Source organism: Macaca mulatta, chromosome 20 (assembly GCF_049350105.2).
Source record: "Macaca mulatta isolate MMU2019108-1 chromosome 20, T2T-MMU8v2.0, whole genome shotgun sequence".
NCBI lineage: Eukaryota > Metazoa > Chordata > Mammalia > Primates > Cercopithecidae > Macaca > Macaca mulatta.
Window position 1 is genome coordinate 76,016,409 of NC_133425.1, and position 21,795 is coordinate 76,038,203.

Below are 21,795 nucleotides of genomic sequence, written 5' to 3' on the forward strand. Positions count from 1 at the left end.
AAAGACTGAAGAGTTTGCCACCAAACAGTGTGCACCCCATGAAGGCTAACTGTGTTTCCGCTCTTCAAAGGCATGCAGCCAGGCTGTTCAGCTCCTCATCCCACAAGGAACTATTTTGGATGAGCCTGAAGGTTACAGATCACTTGCCCATGAGTACTTACACCCCCAACCCCTCGTGAGGTGGGCATTATTATTAGCTCCATTTTACAGAAAAGGAAACTGAGGCTCAGAGAGAAACATGACTTTCTCAAGGCAATGTGTCAGGAAGTGGCAGAGCCCGCGCTAACGGACTGGCCGGCTCCAAGTTTCCTGCTGAGATGGTTCAGGCTCTTTCTGCCCCAAGCACTTTCCAACTTCACTGCTCAAAGTGTGGTCCTTAGAACAGCAGCATCACACCCCTCAGGAGGTGGCCAGAAATGCAGAGTCTAAGGCCCCAGCCCAGACTTACAAGGGGTTCCAGAAGGTCAACATGGGCCTCTGGGGCTATGGCTGGGCACAAGCTCCACTTCTACCCCACAACATCCGGGGTAATCTGGAGTGAAATCATTAGCCTCTCCTGGTCTCTCTATCTGTAAAATTCAGAGCTACCTCAGATTAACCAACAAACAAGATGCAAGTAGACTGCTTAGTGCAGTGCATGGCGCATATCCTGCAAGATGTCCCCTTTTATATACTGACCCTACAGAACAGGTCGGGCTCTGCCCCAAGCGCTTTCAAACCTCACTACTCAAAGTATGGTCCTTAGACCAGCAGCTTCACATTCCCAAGAGCTGGCCAGAAATGCAGAGTCTTGGGCCCCAGCCCCGACCAACAGGATGAGTCTCTGCATGTTCATGGGACCTGCAGGGAATTCATATGCATGTTACTGTTTGAGAAGCGCTGCTTTACGATGTGAACTCACTTAGCCTTATGAGGGAGTCACTTGTTCAAGCCCCATTTTATGAATGACAAAACCAAAGTAAGTGACTCTGAGAAGTTAACAAGTATGGGGTGGACTTGGGAAGTAGGCTTTGGGGCCCATGTCCTTCACTGCAGGCTAGGCTGCCTCTCAAAGTACCAGGGCTTTTCATCTGAAGACGTCCACATGACAGCAGTCTGGCTATGGGAGCAGCAGGGAATGAGCTCTGTGGTGCTCAGGGGAAAGCACACCCTTTTCCCCTCCCAGACTGTGGATTTTAGGATGGAGCCAGGGTCTGAAGCTGATCTCCTGCCACATGCTGCGTTCTGAAGCCCAAGCATCATTCAGACCCTCCAAGTCTATGTACTAGCTGAATCAACCCCGTTACAGCCCTGCACACTCCCCAACTCCTTCCAATCATAACCTTGCAGCAACACTGCACATCTTGACTATACAATGTCTCTTGGGTGCCTGGTATTCAAAAGGACTCATGGCAGTCTGGCCAGGCTGAAAACGTGCAGGCTTTGGAGACAAGAAGCCTACGATGGAATTGGCTTTACCACAAACAGGCTCGGCCCTTCTAGTCCTTCTGCTACCTGTTTGCCATACCATAGTCAGGACAAGCCACTCCAGCAAATAATTTATTTTTGCTGCAGGAAAACTCTCCCATGAGAAGCTAAAACTCCAAGCCTGCCTTGTATGTGGATAGGAAGTTCTGAGTTACCACATCCACATGGGGAATAATCCACAGATAAAATTTGACACAGAAATTGGACACAGGCTAGTAATATCCCTGAGGTGTCTGATGGAAATGAATGTAAAAGTACTCTGGGGAGAAACTGCAACCCAGACTGCATGGGAATTATACAGGAAAAAAAATCCTAGCTGAAGATGAGCTCACAATCAAAAATCACAAAACACTTGAGAAAATACAAGCTGGCACACTCAGCAAATGAGAGGATTACCTAACATGACTTCAAGTAATAGAAGAATCCAAAAGAGACTGTAAAATAGGGGTGTTTAAAATAATCACAGAGAGGAAAAGAGACATGAACAATAAGAAAAGAACAGGAGAATATGGGGAAAAAATAGATTTGAGGAGAAAGAAACTTCTGAAAATGAAAAACAAGTCATGGACGTCTGCTGAGATCAACAGCAGATTAGGTGGTGCTAAAGGGAGCATAAATTAACTGAAAGACCTGAAGTAATTGACCAAAATGTAGCACAGAAAAACAGAGATGGAAAATATAACGGAGAGATTAAAGACAAGAATGCTAAGATTTAAAATAGGTGCTGTACGGATTCTATCAGGAGATCACAGAGAAGAGGAGAAAGTCAATATCGAAAGAGATAAAGGATGAGAATTTAACAGAATTGATGAAAGATCCACTAGTTTCCTAAGGCTGCTATAAAAAATTACTATACATTTGGTAGCTTAAAATAACATAAACTTATTATCTTATAGTCCTGTAGGTCAGATGTCTGATGCAGGTTTACTGGGCTGAAATCAAGCTGTCAGCAAGGCTGCATTCCTTTGTGAAGGCTCTAAGGGAGAATCATTTTCTTGCCTTTTCCAGCTTATAGAGGCCACCCACATTCCTTGGTTCATGGCCCCTTCCTCCATCATCAAAGGCAATAATGCCCAGCTGGGTCTTCCTCACTTTCTCAGTTTGTGTCACTCTGACAGATTCTTCTGCTTCTCTCAACTACATTTAAAGACCCTTGTGATTACATTGAGCCCATCCAGATAGTCTAGAATACTCTTGATTTTAAGGTCAGTTAACTGGCAGCCTTAAATGCATATCTGAAACCTTAATTCCCCCTAGCCATGGAACCTAGCATAGTCATAGATTCTGGGGATTTGGACATGAATATCTTGGGGAGAGGGCTTCTATCTATCACAGACTTGAATCCTAAAATTTAAGAACTGAAACAAAAAGCTAAGCAATAGAAATAACAGTACATGCATGCACAGACATATCATATTTAAACTTCAGAACATCAAAGACAAAGCAAAATCTTAAATACATCCAGAAGAAAAAGAAAGCTTACCTACAGAGGGCAAATAATTTGACTGGAGGCAAATTCTACATAGCAGAAATAAATTCCAGAAGGTAGTAGAATACAATTGTCAAGGTGCTGAGGAAAACAACTGTCAACAAATTCTTCACTCAGCTAAATTCACTTAAAAGGAAGGGTAAAAATTAGGCATTTTCAGTAAGAGAATGTTTACCATTTTTAGACCTTCACTAAAAGAACTAAAAAGGAATGTACTGCAAGAAAAAGAAACTATATTCAGAAAGAAAAATTGACATGCAAGGAATAATAACCAGCAAAGAAACTGGTGGCTCAAGCCTGTAATTCTGGCACTTTGGGAGGCTGAGGCAGGCAGATTGCCGGAGCTCAGAAGTTCGAGGCCAGCCTGGGCAACATGATGAAACCCCAACTCTCCTAAAAATACAAAGAAAAGAAAAAGAAAAAATTAGCCAGGCATGGTGGTGCATGCCAGTGGTACCAGCTATTCAGTAGGAGGATGGGAGGCAGAGGTTGCAGTGAACCGAGATCGTGCCACTGTACTCCAACTTCGGTGACAGAATGAAATCCCATCTCAAAAAAAAAAAAAAAAAAGGAAAGAAATTGGTGAATGTGTTGTTAATATAAAAACTGACTATAAAAATCATAATACTGATATTAATTTGAGGGCAGAGGTTGGTATGGCATAGAACTGTAGTAGCAGGCAATAATATTGTAGAGGATAAGAGGAGGAATGAGTAGAGTTAGAGCATGTCAAGGTTATATTCAGAAGTGGTGGAGGTAATTACACTTAGCCTTTGCTATGTGTATATAATTTAGGGATAACTTCTTAAAAATACATGAATTACAACGAATGGGGGGGAGGATAAAATAAAGAACACCCAATCACTGAATCGTTGAAACAAGAGCAGAAAGTATACAGTGATAGAAAACAAGGAATGGCGTGTGCCTGGGTGAAGCTTAGAGTCTAACAGAGAAGACAGTAAGTGAGCAAACTTCCAAAGGATCATTATTAAACACTCCAGAGGCATCACCACAGCATATGGAAGTTACGGGGAATACTGGAAAAATATTGTTTTTTAAGGTTAAATTTTTAAAAGAATTCCCATTTCTTAAGCACCTAGTAGTGCCAGGAACTGCACCAGGTAATTTCCACGTAATATTTTATTCCAAACAAAAATCTGGTAAGGTAGGAGATGGTATTTCAACCTTGCAAGTGACACCATGAAGACTCAGAGAGGTACAGTAAGATGTCCAAGGTCATACCAGCAGTAAGAGGCAGGACCGTGATTTAAATCTCATGCTAACAACTCTTTACTTTCTCCTACTTCATATTGCTGGGTGATTTTTTAAATGGATAGGATTTTAGTAGAAAAAACAGCACTAGATGTCAATCTGAATTGAGAATCTCCAGGCCTGTGCCCTGCTGGAAGGATAGAATAAGCACATTCCAGCCCATTTGGGTATAAGCAACAGATACTCATTTTGAACATCAAAAAAGCTCACAGGCCACTATCTTGTCGGTCCTTTCATCCATCTGCCTCCAGAAATAGATACACTCTCACCTATACATGAACTCTATTTCTCTGAGAGGCAAATAAAAAAAAGAAACCCTGCTGTAAAGAGGTGAACTGAAATTCTATAGATGACTCAGAGAGTAGCCTCTCTGGCTAAGGCCATACTTACCTACTTGTCAATTTGTTAAGAAAAAAATAAGAGACCAAACAAAACAGCCATCTCATTTATTAATTAATTAAATTGAAAATAAATTTGCATTTTATTGATACAAAAGAAGTACATACTATACTGTTTTTCATTTTTAAAAAAGTTATATCTAGTTTATATCTCTTTTCTTTCCTTTTTGGTGTTGGTAATTCAATTTGGACAGATGGCTAAGATTCTACCTTCTTGAAAGACCCCAAATTTTATAATGTAACTGGTTCATTTAAAGTAAAATGTTCTAAAATTAGTCCACATTCTCTTGCCTTCTTAAACAGAATATACTGTATGCATATAACTACTTCTCAATGGTCACCTGCTGGCCTATAACAGAACATTCCTCTTAGAGGCTTCTGGGATGTGATTCTATAACAAATAGTCCTGAACTGCTATGCATTTTGAAGTCCTAAATATGTCCTGTAAATTCATTGCTCTCATTATGCACTTCCTAGCTGCCACTTGCGCCTGCTATTAGTTGTCTGCTGGAGAGAACAGACTCCCCCTCTATGACTTCTAGCTTTGGATCCGGCATGTGTTTACAGCCAGACAACCAAATTCATTAGAACGGGATGTAAAAGAGGAATCAACCAGGGTTCCTCTCTGTATACTTCATCAGAACCCGCTGAAATCCAGTCACACCAGGCCCATCTTAAATGCAACCACCTTCAAAGGAGATTTCCCCATACCCAAGACTAGATGCGCACTCTCCTTTCTCCCAAAATCCTGAATACTTTAAATCCCTGTTGTGATTCTTCTGACAAACTCCCTTGTAGAATGTGCACTTCCTTACTGTATCTTGCCTTCTATGTGATTTAAACCCCTGGTATTCACACCCTTCTGTAACCCCCACCCTCAAGAGAAGATTGGACCTAGTGACTGGCTTCAACAGAAGATGCCAAAATGATGGCATGTCACCTTCAGGAGGAGATTAGGTGACAAAAGGACCATCCTCTCTTGCTATCTTTCTGGGACTTCTTGCTCTGAGGGAAGAAAGCTGCTTTGTCATGAGTAGCCCTCACAAGAGGCCCACATGGCAGGAAACAGATGCACCCAACAACCACATGGGTGAGCTTGGAAGTGAATTCTCCTCCAGTCGAGCCTTCGTGTGAGACTGCAGCCCCAGCCTCCACTTGACAGCAGCCTTGTAAGAGATCTTGAGCTGGAGGCATCCGGCTGAGCCATGCCCAGATTCCTGACCCGCAGCAATTATGAGACAACAAGTGTATGCTGTTTTAAAATGCTAAGTTGAGAACAATCTGCTACACAGTTATAGATAACTAATACAATCCTTTAAGAGCTAAAACAGTATACTTACACTCTTTATATCCCTTGTAGCACCTAGTCCAGACTCTTTCACATAAAAGAATTTAACAAATGTTTATTGAATTAAGAGAATGCCAGTCTTTACCTCCCAAGAAGTTTATAGTCTAATGGAGGAGGGGGAGGATATCAAACATTTAACAAGTTACCCCACAAATATATGTAGACTAACAACTGTGATAAGACTTGCCGAAGTGATGGCCGAGCTGAGACCTGAAGGAACAGCAAGAGTGAGGGAAGCAAGGAGGAAGAAAGGCCTGTTCCAGTCAGAGGGACACATATAAAGGCCCTGGGGCAGGTGTGGGCATGAAAGCAAGCCAGGCGACTGGGGTATAGGAGAAGAAGTATGTGAGGCAGGCTGCACGATGAGGCGAGACTGCAACACACTGAGGATGCTGACTGTCAGCCAGGGTCATCAGGAGCCATCGACACATTTGGTTGGGGAGGGGTGTGCGTATAAAGGGTTGACTTGGCCACAGCTGCATTTCTGGAAGATCATTCTGCCTGCCTTATGCAGAATGTATTACACGGCAGGAAGCGTGAAAGCAGGCAGACTTATGAGAAGGCTAATTACAGTGTCCAGACAAAATAGCCTAGTAGTGGACTGTAATGGTCATGGTGGAAATAGAAGTAAACATGAAAGAGCTATTCAAGAATAAAGGTGAACCAGCCTGGAGACAGGTTTGGACACGGGGCCATGACAGGAGGGGTGTGAAGGGGCTCCTGCCTGTCTGCCGTGCTCCTGGGAGTGGTGGTAGGATTGTGGGCTGAGGCCGAGGGCACTGAAGGAAGACCTGGAGTCTTCTCCCAGTGGGGAAGTGGATAAGCTTTCAATCAAGGAGAACTTCGTGTAATCTGTTTCACTGACTCTCTCCTTAAGGGGCATTTCTGTTCATCTCCTGGTTCTCTGCTGTATCCCAGACAGGAGAAATATGACAATAAATCCACTGGCTTCAGAATCTATTTAATGCACACAGTAATGTATGAATTTCTGGCCTTGAGGCCAATCCAACCAATGTCACCTATACAACTAGAAAAAGTAGTTTAATTATAACCACGAAAGTGGTCGCCTTCTGGTTCCTCCATTCACAAGCAAGGCAAGGTCTGCTGGTGGACTTTAAATGGCCTCTGCTTCATGTTATCAGTGATAGGAGCATTTATTAGATACCTCCTGTATGCCAGGTACTTTGTGGGCCCCTGTGCATACATTATCTCTAATCTCGCCAGCAAAATACTGTAAAATTTCTATAAAGGAGGAAGCTCAAGGCAGCAAAGTAAATTCTCAAGGCAACAGCATGGTAAGTTGAAGGCAGGATTGGAACCCAGGTCTGCTAGACTAAAACCTGTATTCCTCCTCTCGCACAGCCTCTTCATTTCAGTAGGACCTTCATTAGGGGCTGCTTTATCCAGTCAGCTGGCTCACCCACATACTCAATCCCCTTCCATTGCTGAGACAGCTGAAAACACCAGATCATTAACTTGGACTGTTTTCCTCCTGTTCTGTAACCGACCGATGCTGATTAGGAAAGGAACCTCAATTAACCAAGCCTGCAGCTCAGGAGGTGAGAACCTGTGCACCTCAAATCAGTCGAGCACAACATGTTTTCCACGATGAGTGAGCAACAGTTACCACCCAGGGCTGCTCCACAGAGGGAAGGAGCTGGAGACTTCACATGTGTTCAGTTTGTTGAAAGAAAACGCTGTGCCTTTTTCCAACATGCTTTTAGAAAGCAGTGAAGAAAGAATCTGGGAAAAACTGGTCTGTGCAGATGCCATGATGAGCTTAAAATAAGGAGGTTTCCAGGTGTATAAACATATGAAGAACTGTTTTCGGGGTGGACTGCACACTCTGGGCTTCTTTGAATTCTACACAGAGGTCTACACAGCAGAGAACCACAGGGATGCTTCTGTTACAGGTGGAGGAGGGAGAAGCCCCCAAAACACCATGCTCAGAGAAGAGGCAGCACACGACTACCACCCCACAACCCCAAGGCTTTAGCCACAGCGCTTCCCTCACCATGTGTCAATCATTCCAGATGGCCACGCACACAACCCTGTAAAAGAACCAGCGTCTATTTCAACCATAATAATAACACAATCAGAAGCTGAAGATCACAGCACCTCCCTCCCACCCACCCCACTTCCTGTGCCTCCCTGAAGGTACGGGGTACACTGGGCAACGCCAGGCCATTCTAGTATCCCAATGTAAGTGAGTGGTCATCCCTTGACTGCATCCCCCAAAACATACCCTTCTCATTAAACTCCCATTGCTATTATGAAAAACAGAGTCCAGGATATTTCAAGGACAGAAAAGGGGTCTCGGAGTTAAATGTCTTCAGTGGGCCTGGCACTGGGATGAATGAAGAGACAAAAGGGTGGGCAAGAACAGAACCCCTGCCTTCCTGGCACCTACTTGGTTAAGCTGTGAGACCCTAGCTCAACTGGGTTGTTTAAGCCTAAATTTTCTCCTCTGTACAATGTGGATCATAACAATCCTACATCAGAAGGGAGGTGATGAGATGACACAAGATAAACAGCAAATACAAGGAACAAAGAGCCCCTGCTCACTGGCCGTCGTCACTGTTATCGCCATTTACCACTGTACTGCCCTACCCCAGGCACCTTGTAGGAAAAGGCTGCTCAGTGGAGCATCTTCTCACCTTTGTGCCGTCAAGAATCTCTTCCCTTCTCCCGCCATGTACCCTGTATTTTGAATGATGTTGTCAACCTCGCTGCATTAAGTATTCATTGGTTCCCTATTTTATTCACCTAAGACATAAGCATGATTAATATTTAAAAAGTAATGTAAAAAAGCAGTAAAATAGACTTCATCAAAACTTAAAAATTTGTTTGTCATAGGGCACTATCAAAAGAGTAAAAAATCAACTCTCAGAATGGTAGAATATATTTTCAATTCATATATCTGATAAGGGCTTACTATCTAGAGTATATGAAGAATGCTTAAAAGTCAACAATAGAAAGAAAAGTGACCTAATTTTAAAAATAGCCAAAGGATGTGAAGAGAAAGGAGAAAGAGAGATAAATGGCCAGTGCACCCATGAAAAGATGCTCAACATGACTAGCCATCAGTGAAATGCAAACCAAAGCCACAATGAGACACCACCTCACACGCACTAGCATTGCTATAATAAAAAAGACAGACATAACAAGTGTTAGCGAGGATACAGAGAAACCAGAACCCTCACATACTACTGGTCAGACTGTAAAATGGGGGAGCCACTGTGGAAAACAATTTTTGCAGGTCCTCGAAAAATACAGTAAGCAATATGACCCAGCAATTCTAACAGCTGGAAAAGATCCAAGAAAATTCTATTAGAAACTAGAAATATATCCAAGAAACCTGAAAATACATAAATATAGGTTCACATAAAAACCTGTATATAACATTTGTGGAAATATCATCCATAAAAGTCAAAAGTAGAAACAACACAAATGTCCCACAAATAGAAAAGCTGATAGATAAAATACAGTCTATTCATACAATGGAATATTATTTAGCCATAGAAAGGAATGAAGTGTGGATACACACTACAACACGGATGAAACATGAAAACATGCTAAGTGAAAGAAGCCAGACACAAAAGGCTACATACTGCACGTTTCCATTGATACAAACTGTCCGGAATAGGCAAATCTATAGAGACAGAAAGTAGATGAGTGGTTTCCAGGGTGTGGGGAAAGGAGAATGGATGGAAGTTACTATTTCATGTGGGCGAGGTTTCTCCTTGGGGTGATGAAGATGTTGTGGAATTCAATAGTGGTGATGCTGGCACAACCTTGTGAAAATACTAAAAATCACTGAATCCTACATTTTAAAAGGGTGAAATTTACGGTATGTGAAATCGATCTGTCTCAACTACATATATAATATGTAGTAACATATATGTATTATAAACTGAGTGAGATACATGAACTGAGTGAATGATGCCTGCAGCAAACAAATATGACATGCTGATGACAACAAAGTTTAGCTGCAAAAGCCCAAGATGTGACATTTGGATTCTGAGTCTGCCCCTTGGCTAAGTCTATGTCCACCATCAGTTCAGTGAGTCCCTCGCCCCATGGTCTTCATCTATTAAGATGAGATGGTATTATTACATGGTCATAAAAATCAAATGGGATAATGTATGGAAAATGATCAGCAAATTGTGCCTTGCAGTCAAATTTTTATGCATGCTGGTTACCGTCCTCAGCATCCTGGTGGAAGGAAGCAGAAAGCCAATGTCCCATTCTGAGTGAGAAGGAGCCACAGCCCAGCCTGCCCGTCCCTCTGGCTGCCACCCTTACCTCAGGTGTCAGGGCATTGTTATCCGAGGTCTGACTGGACAGCAGGATGTGCGTGAACCCTTCTTCCTTCCGCACGACGATGTCTCGAAACCGACAGTTGCTTTCATTCTGGCGGACACTGTACCTGAGCCTCTTGTCAAAGACGTAGTCCTTCTCCGCTTCCAGCTTCCTCTTCACTGGACTATGCAAGTTCAATCCCCCGTTGGTCAGAGCAGAGCCTTCCAAAACCAGATAAACAATGTAAGAAACCGAAATGGGCCACAATCCTAGAAGGACGTGATCAGAGGACGTTGGGATTTCCAATGGAAAGGCTTGGATGTGGCTGGGACACACCACCTCCTCCCCTGTGCCACCCTCTGTTCTAGGAAGAGGGAAGATGAAGAGACAGGCTGAATTCCTGCATCTCCAAATTCAGAAGAGGATCTAGAGGGCTCTTTGTGAAGGCCCTGTGCAGTCCTCTATTCTCTTCTCCCATACATCAGCTTCTGCTCAGATTCCTTGGCCCCAGGGAATCCACTGACCACCATGAGAGGCAGCCCTCTCCACTGGTGGATGCCCATGAATGACAGGAAATTATCAATAAGGGCAAGACCAGCAGCTAACCTTTATCCAACCTGTATTATGTGCCAAGCACCATCCTCAAACACATCACGGGCATGATCTTATTTAATATGAGAATCAGAGATGGGGCTCTGGGACCCCCCAGTACTTCCTTGGGGGCTGCCTTGAGATGACAGGGGTGAGTACCAAGCAGGCAGGGTCCTTAGGTCTCTCTCCTCCTCTCGCAAATCAATTACAATGGCTTTGCATTTTTCTCTTTCACATATTAACATTCCTAAATGGCCTGAAAGCGCCCTGCTGAAAAAGTCTGAAAACTAAAAACAGAACGATCCAGATGTATAACGGTTCCCAGTCTCCGGCCTCACACAGGATACATCAGGAGCTCTGGGGTGTTCTAAAGAAAGCAAGGCCAAGCCAATACCTCCAAACCTCCATTGGAAGCAGGTACAGGAAGAGGCTCAAATGTGTATTTTGAAAACATTTCCCAAATACCTCCATCCAAAGAGAGAGAGAGAGAGAGAGAGAGAAGGAAGACACAAATTACCAATATCAGAAATGAAAGAGGGGGCATCACTATTGATATTATAAATCATACTACCATAAAGACACATGCACACGTATGTTTACTGTGGCACTATTCACAAAAGAAAAGACTTGGAACCAACCCAAATGTCCATCAGTGATAGACTGGATTAAGAAAATGTGGCACATATACACCATGGAATACTATGCAACCGTAAAAAAGTATGAGTTCATGTCCTTTGTAGTGACATGGATGAAGCTGGAAACCATCATTCTGAGCAAACTATTGCAAGGACAGAAAAATCAAACACCGCATGTTCTCACTCATAGGTGGGAATTGAACAATGAGAACACCTGGACACAGGGCAGGGACCATCACACACCGGGTCCTGTCGTGGGGTGGGGGGAAGGGGGAGGGATAACATAAGGAGAATTACCTAATGTAAATGACAAGTTAATGGGTGCAGCAAACCAACATGGGACATGTATACATATGTAAAAAACCTGCACGTTGTGCACATGTACCCTAGGACTTAAAGTATAATAAAATATAATAAAAATAAAATAAAAATAAAAGGATAATAAAGGAATACTAAGAAAAACTGCTCTGCCCATGTATTTGATAACTTAGATGAAATTTCTTTAAAGACACAAACTTCCAAAATATATACAAGGAGAAATACATCATCTCATCTGAATAGGCCTACAAAAAAGAAATTGAAGGAATTTCTACTAAAGAAATTGAATCAATAATTAATAATCTAACAAAGACAGCATCAAGCCCAAAGAATTATATGAAACATTTCTGGAGGAATTAATACCAACTCTCCACAAGCTGTTCCAGAAAACAGGTTCAGAGGAACATTTCCTAATTCATTCCATGAGGCTCGAGTTGCCCTAATACCAAAGCCAGATAAAGACGTTATAAGAACACAAAATAGTAGACTGATATCTCTGATGAACACAGATGGAAAAATAATCTTCAGCAAAGTATTAGCACATCAATGTATTAAGAGAACTATATGCCACAATCAGGTATAAGAAGCTGGTTCAATATGTGGAAATCAGTGTGATCCACCATATCAATAGGCTAAAAGGAGAAAAACCATATGATTATATCAATTGATGTAGAAAAAGCATCTCACAAAATCCAACAGAAAGGGACTTCCTCATCCAATTGTCTCTGTTAGGAGATAACATGATTGTATATTTAGAAAACCCTATCATCTCAGTCCCAAATCTCCTTAAGCTGATAAACAACTTCAGCAAAGTCTCAGGATACAAAATCAATGTGCAAAAATCACAAGCATTCCTATACACCAATAATAGAGAGCCAAATCATGAGTGAACTCCCATTCACAATTGGTACGAAGAGAATAAAATACCTAGGAATACAACCTAAGAGGGATGTGAAGGACCTCTTCAAGGAGAACCACACACCACTGCTCAAGGAAATAAGAGAGGACACAAACAAATGGAAAAACACTCTATGCTCATGGATAGGAAGAATCAATATCGTGAAAATGGCCATACTGCCCAAAGTAATTTAAAGATTCCATGCTATCCCTATCAAGCTACCACTGACTTTCTTTACAGAATTAGAAAAAACTACTTTAAATTTCATATGGAGCCACAAAGGCGCCTGTATAGCCAAGACAACCTGAAGCAAAAAGAACAAAGCTGGAGGCATCATGCTACCTGGCCTCAAACTATACTACAAAGATACAGTAACCAAAACAGCATAGTACTAGTACCAAAACAGACGTATAGACGAATGGAACAGAACAGAGGCCTCAGAAATAACACCACACATCTACAACCATCTGATCTTTGACAAATCTGACAAAAACAAGCAATGGGGAAAGGATTCCCTATTTAATAAACGGTGTTGGGAAAACTGGCTACCCATATGCCAAAAACTGAAACTGGATCTCTTCTTTATGCCTTATACAAAAATTAACTCAAGATGGATTAGACTTAAACGTAAGACCTAAAGCCATAAAAACCCTAGAAGAAAACCTAGGCAATACCATTCAGAACATAGGCAAAGGAAAAGACTTCATGATTAAAACACCAAAAGTTATGGTAAGAAAAGCCAAAATTGACAAATGGGATCTAATTAAACTAAAGAGCTTCTGTACAGCAAAAGAAACTATCATCAGAGTGAACAGGCAACCTATAGAACGGGAGAAAATTTTTGCAATCTATTCATCTGACAAAGGGCTAATACCAGAATCTACAAGGAACTTAAACAAATTTACAAGAAAAAACCCAAACAACCCCATCAAAAAGTGGGCAAAGGATATGAACAGATATTTCTCAAAAGGAGAAATTTATGCAGCCAACAAATGTATGAAAAACAGCTCATCATCACTGGTCATTACAGAAAGGCAAATCAAAACCACAATGAGATACCATCTCATGCCAGTTAGAATGGCGATCATTTGTAAGTCAGGAAACAACAGATGCTGGAGAGGATGTGGAGAATTAGGAAGCTTTTACACTTTTGGTGGGAGTGTAAATTACTTCAACCATTGTGGAAGACAGTGTGGCGATTCCTCAAGGACCTAGAACCAGAAATACCATTTGACCCAGCAATCTCATTACTGGGTATATACCCAAAGGATTATAAATCATTCTACTATAAAGACACATGCACACGTATGTTTACTGCAGCACTGTTCACAACAGCAAAAACTTGGAACCAACCCCAATGCCCATCAATGATAGACTGGGTTAAGAAAATGTGGCACATATATACCACGGAATACTATGCAGTCATAAAAAAGGATGAGTTTGGCTGGGCGCAGTGGCTCAAGCCTGTAATCCCAGCACTTTGGGAGGCCGAGACGGGCGGCTCACGAGGTCAGGAGATCGAGACCATACTGGCTAACACGGTGAAATCCCGTCTCTACTAAAAAAATACAAAAAACTAGCCAGGCAAGGTGGCAGGCACCTGTAGTCCCAGCTACTCGGGAGGCTGAGGCAGGAAAATGGGGCAGTAAACCCGGGAGGCAGAGCTTGCAGTGAGCTGAGATCCGGCCACTGCGTTCCAGCCTGGGCGACAGAGCGAGACTCCGTCTCAAAAAAAAAAAAAAAAAAAAAATGAGTTCATGTCCTTTGCAGAGACACAGATGAACCTGAAAACCATCATTCTCAGCAAATTAACACATGAACAGAAAACCAAACACCACATATTCTCACTCATAAGAGGGACATGAATAGTGAGAACACATGGACACAGGGAGAGGAACATCACACACCAGGGCCTGTCTGGGGGCGGAGGGCTAGGGGAGGAATAGCATTAGAAGAAATACCTAATGTCGATCACGGGTTTATGGATGCAGTAAACCACCATGGCACGTGTATACTTATGTAACAAACTTGCACATTCTGCACATGTATCCCAGAACTTAAAGTATATTAAAACAATCCTTTAGTTATTAAAAAACACAAACTTAAAAAAGAAAAGAAAGAAAGAAAAGAAAAAGAAAGGGATTTCTTCAATTTGGCAAAGAACATCTACAAAATACCTACAGATAATGTCATACTTAGTGGTGAAACACTGGATGCTTTGCCCTTAAGATCTGAAATAAGAAAAAGATGTTCTCTCTCTTCCTCAATATCACACTGAGAGTCCTAGGTACTGCAGAAAAAATTTTTAAGGGAAATAAAACCGTATAGAGTTTGGGAAGAAATAAATAAAATGATTTTTGTCCACAGATGACAAGACTGTCTACGTAGAAACTACGAAAGAACTGGATTAAGGAAAAAAGATAAAAAGAAAAACAATTACTCCTGAACTAATAAGCAAATACAGTAGGGTTGGTCTCAAATTCCCAACCCCAAGAAATCCTCCCACCTCAGGCTCCCAAAGTGCTGGGATCACAGGTGTGTGCCACCACACTTCGCCAAGACTCAATATTTTTAATATGTCAATTCTTCCCAACTTGATCTATAGACTCAATGTAATCCCAATTCAAATCCCAGCAAGCTATTCTGTAGATATTGGCAAACTGATTCTAAACTTTATTTGGGAAGGCAAAAGACCTAGGTAATACTGATGAGTAAGAATCTAGTTGGAGGACTCACACTACCCAATTCCAAAACTTACTACAAAGCTAAAGTAATCAAGACAGCGTGGTGTTGGTGAAAGAATAGATACATGCATCAGTGGTATATAACAGACGACCCAGAAATAGATCCACAGCAATATAATGAGGTGATCTTTGGCAAAGAAATAAAGACAATTCAATGGAGAGAGGATAGTCTTTCTCAACAAATGGTACTGGAACAAATGGATATCCATTTGAAAAAAGGGAAAAAAGAACCTAGACACAAAGCTTGTAGTTTTCAAAAAAAAAAAAAAAAAAATTAACTCAATAGGAATCATAGACCTAAATGTAAAATACAAAATTATAAAGCTCCTAGAGGATAATATAGGAGAAACCCTAGGGAACTTGGGTTTGCAATGAGTTTTTCGATACGACACTAAAAACATGATCCATGAAATAAAAAATTGTTAAATTGGACATTACAAAGAACATAAATTAAACAAAATAATTTCAATAATTTTAAAATGGGCAAAAGATCTCAAGAGATACCTCAACAAAGAAGTTATACAGATGACAAATAAGCATTATGAAATGACATTCACCATCATTTTTCATTAGGGAACTAGAGCAAGGAAATTAAAGCCAGGAGGTACCACTATACACACATTAGATTAGCTAACATCCAAAAACCCGACACCACCAATAGCTGGAGAGGATGCTGAGTGACAGGAACGCTCCTTCACTGCTGGTGGGCATATAAGACGGCACAGCTACTTTGTAAGACAGTTTTGTCTTTTCTTAAAAAGCTAAACATAGTCTTACTGTATCAACCAGCAACCACCATTCCTAGGTATTCACCCTAATGATTTGAAATCTTAGAGTCACAAAACAAAACCAAAACACAAAAAACTGCAGCTTTATTCAAAGTACCAAAAGCTGGAAGCAACCATTATGTCTTTTAATAAGTGAAGGGATAAATAAACTGTGGTACATCCATAATATGGAATATTATTCGGCAATAAAAAATGAGTTATGAGGGAATGGAGCAAGATGGCAGAATACAAGGCTCCATGGATCGTCCCCTCTCCTCTGCAAGGACATCAAGTTAACAACTATCTACACAACAAACACGACCTTCATAAGAACAAAAAATCAGGTGAGCACTCACAGACGGTACCTGGTTTTAACTTTATATTGCTGAAAGAAGCACCAAAGAGGTAAGACAAGCAGTCTTGAATCACAAACGCCACCCCTCTCCCTTTCTCTTGCAGCAGTAGTGTGGTATGGAAAGCATGTTTGTGCACTGTGGAAAGGGAGAGTGTAGCAATTGTGAGGCACTGAACTCACCGTTATCCTGTTACAGCAGAAAGCAAAACCATACCAAACTCAGCTGACGTCTACCCATGGAGGGAGCATTTAGACCAGTCCTAGCCAGAGGAGAATCACTGATATCCCAGTGGTCAGAACTTGAGTTCCTGCAAGCCTTGCCACCACGGGACAAAGTGCTCTGGGGCTCTAAATAAACTTGAAAGGCAGTCTAGGCCACAAGGGCTAGAACTCCAAGGCCAATCCTAGTCCTGAACTGGACCCAGAGCCAGGAGACTCAGGGGGCACACAACTCACTGAGATACCAGCTGGGTATCTAAGCACTCACTAAGCGAGTGCTGGTATCACTGCTCTCCTAACACCAGACTGCACACTTCAAGTGTCCAAAAGAGATCCCCTCCTTTCCACTTGAGGAGAGGAGAGAGAGGAGTGGGGAGGACCTTGTCTTGCATTTTGGTTAACAGCTCAGTCCCAGCAGGATAGGGCACTAGTCAGAGTCATGAGGCCCTCTTTCTAGGCCTAGTTCCCAGATGATATTTCTGAACACAGTCTGGGCCAGAGGGAAGCTGCTGCCTTCAAGGGAAGGGACCCCATCTTAGAAGGATTCATCACCTGCTAACTGAAGAGCCCTGAATAACCAGCAGCAATATACAGGTACCACGTAGAGGGCCTTGGGTAAGACTCTGAGACTTGGTGGCTTCAGGTGAGACTCAGCACATTCCCATCTGTGGCGGCTATGGGGAGACATAAATACCTAACTCTTCAATTCCCAGACACAAGCATCTACAAGAATCAAGACCATCCAGGAAAACACAACCTCACCAAATGAACTAAATAAGGCACCAGGGACTGATCCTGGAGCAAAGGAGATATGTGACCTTTGAGGCAGAGAATTCAAAGTAGCTGTTTGCAGGAAACTCAAAGAAATTCACAATAACACAGAGAAGCAATTCAGACTTCTATCAGATAAATCTAACAAAGAGATTGAAATAATTAAAAAGAATCAGGCAGAAATTGTGTAGCTAAAAAATGTAACTGGCGTACTGAAAAATGCACCAGACTCTGAATAGCAGAATTGAACAAGCGTAAGAAAGAATTAGTGAGCTTGAAGACAGGCTATTTGAAAGTATACAGTCAGAGGAGACAAAAGAAAAACGAATAAAAAACAGTGAAGCATGCCTACAGGATCTAGAAAATGGCCTCAAAAGGGCAAATCTAAAGAGTTACTGGCCTTAAAGAGGAGGTAGGGAAAAAGATGGGGGTGGCAAGTTTATTCAAAGGAGTAATAACAGAGAACTTCCCAAGCCTAGAGAAAGATATCAATATTCAAGCACAAGAAGGTTACAGAAGACCAAGCAGATTTAACCCAAATAAGGCTATCTCAAGGCATTTAATAATCGAACTCCTCCAAAAGCTCGAGGATAAAGAAAGATTCTAAAAGCAGCAAGAAAAAAAGAAACAAATAACATACAATGGCGTTTTAATACATCTGGCAGCAAACTTTTCAGTGGAAACCTTACAGGCCAGGAGAGAGTGGCATGACATATTTAAAGTGCTAAAAGGAAACAACAAACAAACAAACAAACAAAAACCTTTTACCCTAGGATAGTATACCTGGTAAAAATATCCTTCAAACATGAAGAGGGAATAAAGACTTTCCCAGACAAACAAAAGCTGAGAAATTTTATCAACACCAGATCTCTCCTACAAGAAATGCCTAAAGGAAGCACTTCAATCAGAAAGAAAAGGATGTTAATGAGCAATAAGAAATCATCTGAAGGTATAAAACCCACTGGCAATAGTAAGTTCACAGAAAAAACAGAATACTGTAACACTGTAACTGTGGGATGTAAACTACTCTTATCAAATAGAAAGACTAAACAATGAACTAGTCAAAATAATAACTACGACAACTTTTCAAGACATAGTACAACAAGATATAAATAGAAATGCAAGTTAAAAAGCAGGGGGATGAAGTTAAGGTATAAAATATTTATTAGTGGCTGGGTGCAGTGGCTCATGCTTATAATCCCAGCACTTTGGGAGGCCGAGGCGGGTGGATCACTTGAGGTCAGGAGTTCGTGACCAGACTGGCCAATATGGTGAAACCCGGTCTCTACTAAAAATGCAAAAATTAGCTGGGCGTGGTGGCATGCCCCTGTAATCCCAGCTACTTGGGAGGCTGAGGTGGGAAAATGGCTTGAACCAGGAAGCGGAAGTTGCAGTGAGCCAAGATCTCACCACTGCATTCTAGCCTGGGCAACAGAGCGAGACCCCATCTAAAAAAAATTATATATTTATCAGTTTCTTATTATTTGTTTCTTTATGCGAATAGTGTTGTTATAAGCTTAAAATAATGAGATAAAAGGTATTATTTGCAAACCTCATTGTATTACTCCATTTTCATGCTGCTGATAAAGACATTGGGTAGACTAGGAAGAAAAAGAGGTTTAATTGGACTTACAGTTCCACATGGCTGGGGAAGCCTCAGAATCATGGCAGGAGGTGAAAGGCACGCACTTCTTACATGGCAGTGGCAAGAGAAAATGAGGAAGATGCAAAAGTGGAAACCCCTGATAAAACCATCAGATCTCATGAGACTTATTCACTACCATGAGAACAGTGTGGGGGAAACTGCCCCCATGATTCAATTATCTCCCACTGAGTTCCTCCCACAATTATGGGAATTATGGGAGTATAATTCAAGATGAGATTTAAGTTAGGACACAGAGCCAAACCATATTGTTCTACCCCCGGCCCCTCCAGATCTCATGTCCTCATATTTCAAAACCAACCATGCCTTCCGAGCAGTCCCCCAAAGTCTTAACTCATTTCAGCATTAACCCAAAAGTCCACAGTGCAAAATCTCATCTGAGACAAGGCAAGTCCCTTCTACCTATGAGCCTGTAAAATCAAAAGCAAGCTAGTTACTTCCTAGATACAATGGGGGTACGGGTATTGGGTAAATACGGCTATTCCAAATGGGAGAAATTGGCCAAAACAAAGGGGTTACAGGGCCCGTACAAGTCCAAAATCCAGCGGGGCAGTCAAATTTTAAAGCACCAAAATGATCTCCTTTGACCCCAGGTCTCACATCCAGGTCATGTTGATTCAAAAGGTGGGTTCCAAGTCTTTGCTATTGTGAATAGTGCTGCAATAAACATACGTGTGCATGTGTCTTTATAGCAGCATAATTTATAATCCTTTGGGTATATACCCAGTAATGGGATGGCTGGGTCATATGGTACATCTAGTTCTAGATCCTTGAGGAATCGCCATACTGTTTTCCATAATGGTTGAACTAGTTTACAATCCCACCAACAGTGTAAAAGTGTTCCTATTTCTCCACATCCTCTCCAGCACCTGTTGTTTCCTGACTTTTTAATGATTGCCATTCTAACTGGTGTGAGATGGTATCTCATTGTGGTTTTGATTTGCATTTCTCTGATGGCCAGTGATGATGAGCATTTGACAGATTGGATTAAGAAAATGTGGCACATATACACCATGGAATACTATGCAGCCATAAAAAAGGATGAGTTTGAGTCCTTTGTAGGGACTTGGATGCAGCTGGAATCCATCATTCTTAGCAAACTATCGCAAGAACAGAAAACCAAACACCGCATGTTCTCACTCATAGGTGGGAACTGAACAATGAGATCACTCGGACTCAGGAAGGGGAACATCACACACCGGGGCCTATCATGGGGAGGGGGGAGGGGGGAGGGATTGCGTTGGGAGATATACCTGATGTAAATGACGAGTTGATGGGTGCAGTACAGCAACATGGCACAAGTATACATATGTAACAAACCTGCACGTTATGCACATGTACCCTACAACTTAAAGTATAATAATAATAAATAAATTAAAAAAAAAAAAACAAAAAAAAAACAAAAGGTGGGTTCCCATAGCCTTGGGCAGCTCCATCCCTGTGGCTTTGCAGGGTTCAGCCTCCCTCCTGGCTACTTTCTGGGTTGGCATTGAGTGTCTGCAACTTTTCCAGGTGCCCAGCACAAGCTGTCAGTGGATCTACCATTCTAGGGTCTGGAGGATGGTGGCCCTTTTCTCACAACTCCTTAGGCGGTGCCCCCACAGGGACTTGTGTGGGGGCTCTGAGCCCATATTTCCCTTCTACACACCCCAGCAGAGGTTCTCCACGAGAGCCCTGCCTCTGCAGCAAACTTCTGTGTGGGCATCCATGCATTTCCATACATCTTCTGAAATCTAGGTGGAGGTTCCCAAACTCCAGTTCTTGACTTCTGTGCACTTACAGGCTCAACACCACATGGAAGCTGCCAAGGCTTGGGGCTTGCACCCTCTGAAGCCATGGCCCAAGCTGTATGTTGACCCCTTTCAGCCATGGCTGGAGCAGCTGGGACACAGGGCACCAAGTCAGTCCCAAGGCTGCAAACAGCAATAAGACCCTGGGCCCAGCCCACAAAACCATTTTCCCCTAGGCCTCCAGGCCTGTGATGGGAGGGGCTGCTGTGAAGACCTCTGGCACGTCCTGGAGACATCTTCCCCACTGTCTTGGGGATTAACATTCAGCTCCTCATTACTTATGCAAATTTCTGCACTTGGCTTGACTTTCTCCTAAAAAAAAAAAAATGGGTTTTCTTGTCTATCACATTGTCAGGCCACAAATTTTCCAAAGTTTCATGCTCTGTTTCCCTTTTAAAACTGAATGCTTTTAGCAGCACCCACGTCACCTCTAGAATGCTTTGCTGCTTAGAAATTTCTTCCACCAGACACCCTAAATCATCTCTCTCAAGTTCAAAGTTCCACAAATTTCTAAGGCAGGAGCAAAATGCCACCAGTTGCTTTGTTAAAACATAACAAGTGTCACCTTTGCTCCAGTTCCCAACAAGTTCCTCATCTTCATCTGAGACTACCTAAGCCTGGACCTTATTGTCCATATCACTATCAGGCTTTTGGTCAAAGACATTCAACAACTCTCCAGGAAGTTCCAAACTTTCCCACATTTTCCTGTCTTCTTCTGAGCCCTCCAAACTGTTCCAACTTCTGCCAGTTCCGAAATCACTTCCACAT

General features: G+C 42.1%; 1 protein-coding gene across 1 annotated transcript in view; it reads right to left on the reverse strand.

Moving 5' to 3' along the window:
- The window catches only part of CDYL2 (chromodomain Y like 2), a 204,710-nt gene that overhangs the window by 24,720 nt on the left and 158,195 nt on the right, over nt 1-21,795 (reverse strand). Inside the window, exon 3 of the mRNA XM_028841318.2 lies at nt 10,280-10,497. Within this exon, the coding sequence (XP_028697151.1) occupies nt 10,280-10,497 (218 nt within the window). The remainder of the gene's footprint in view (nt 1-10,279; nt 10,498-21,795) is intronic.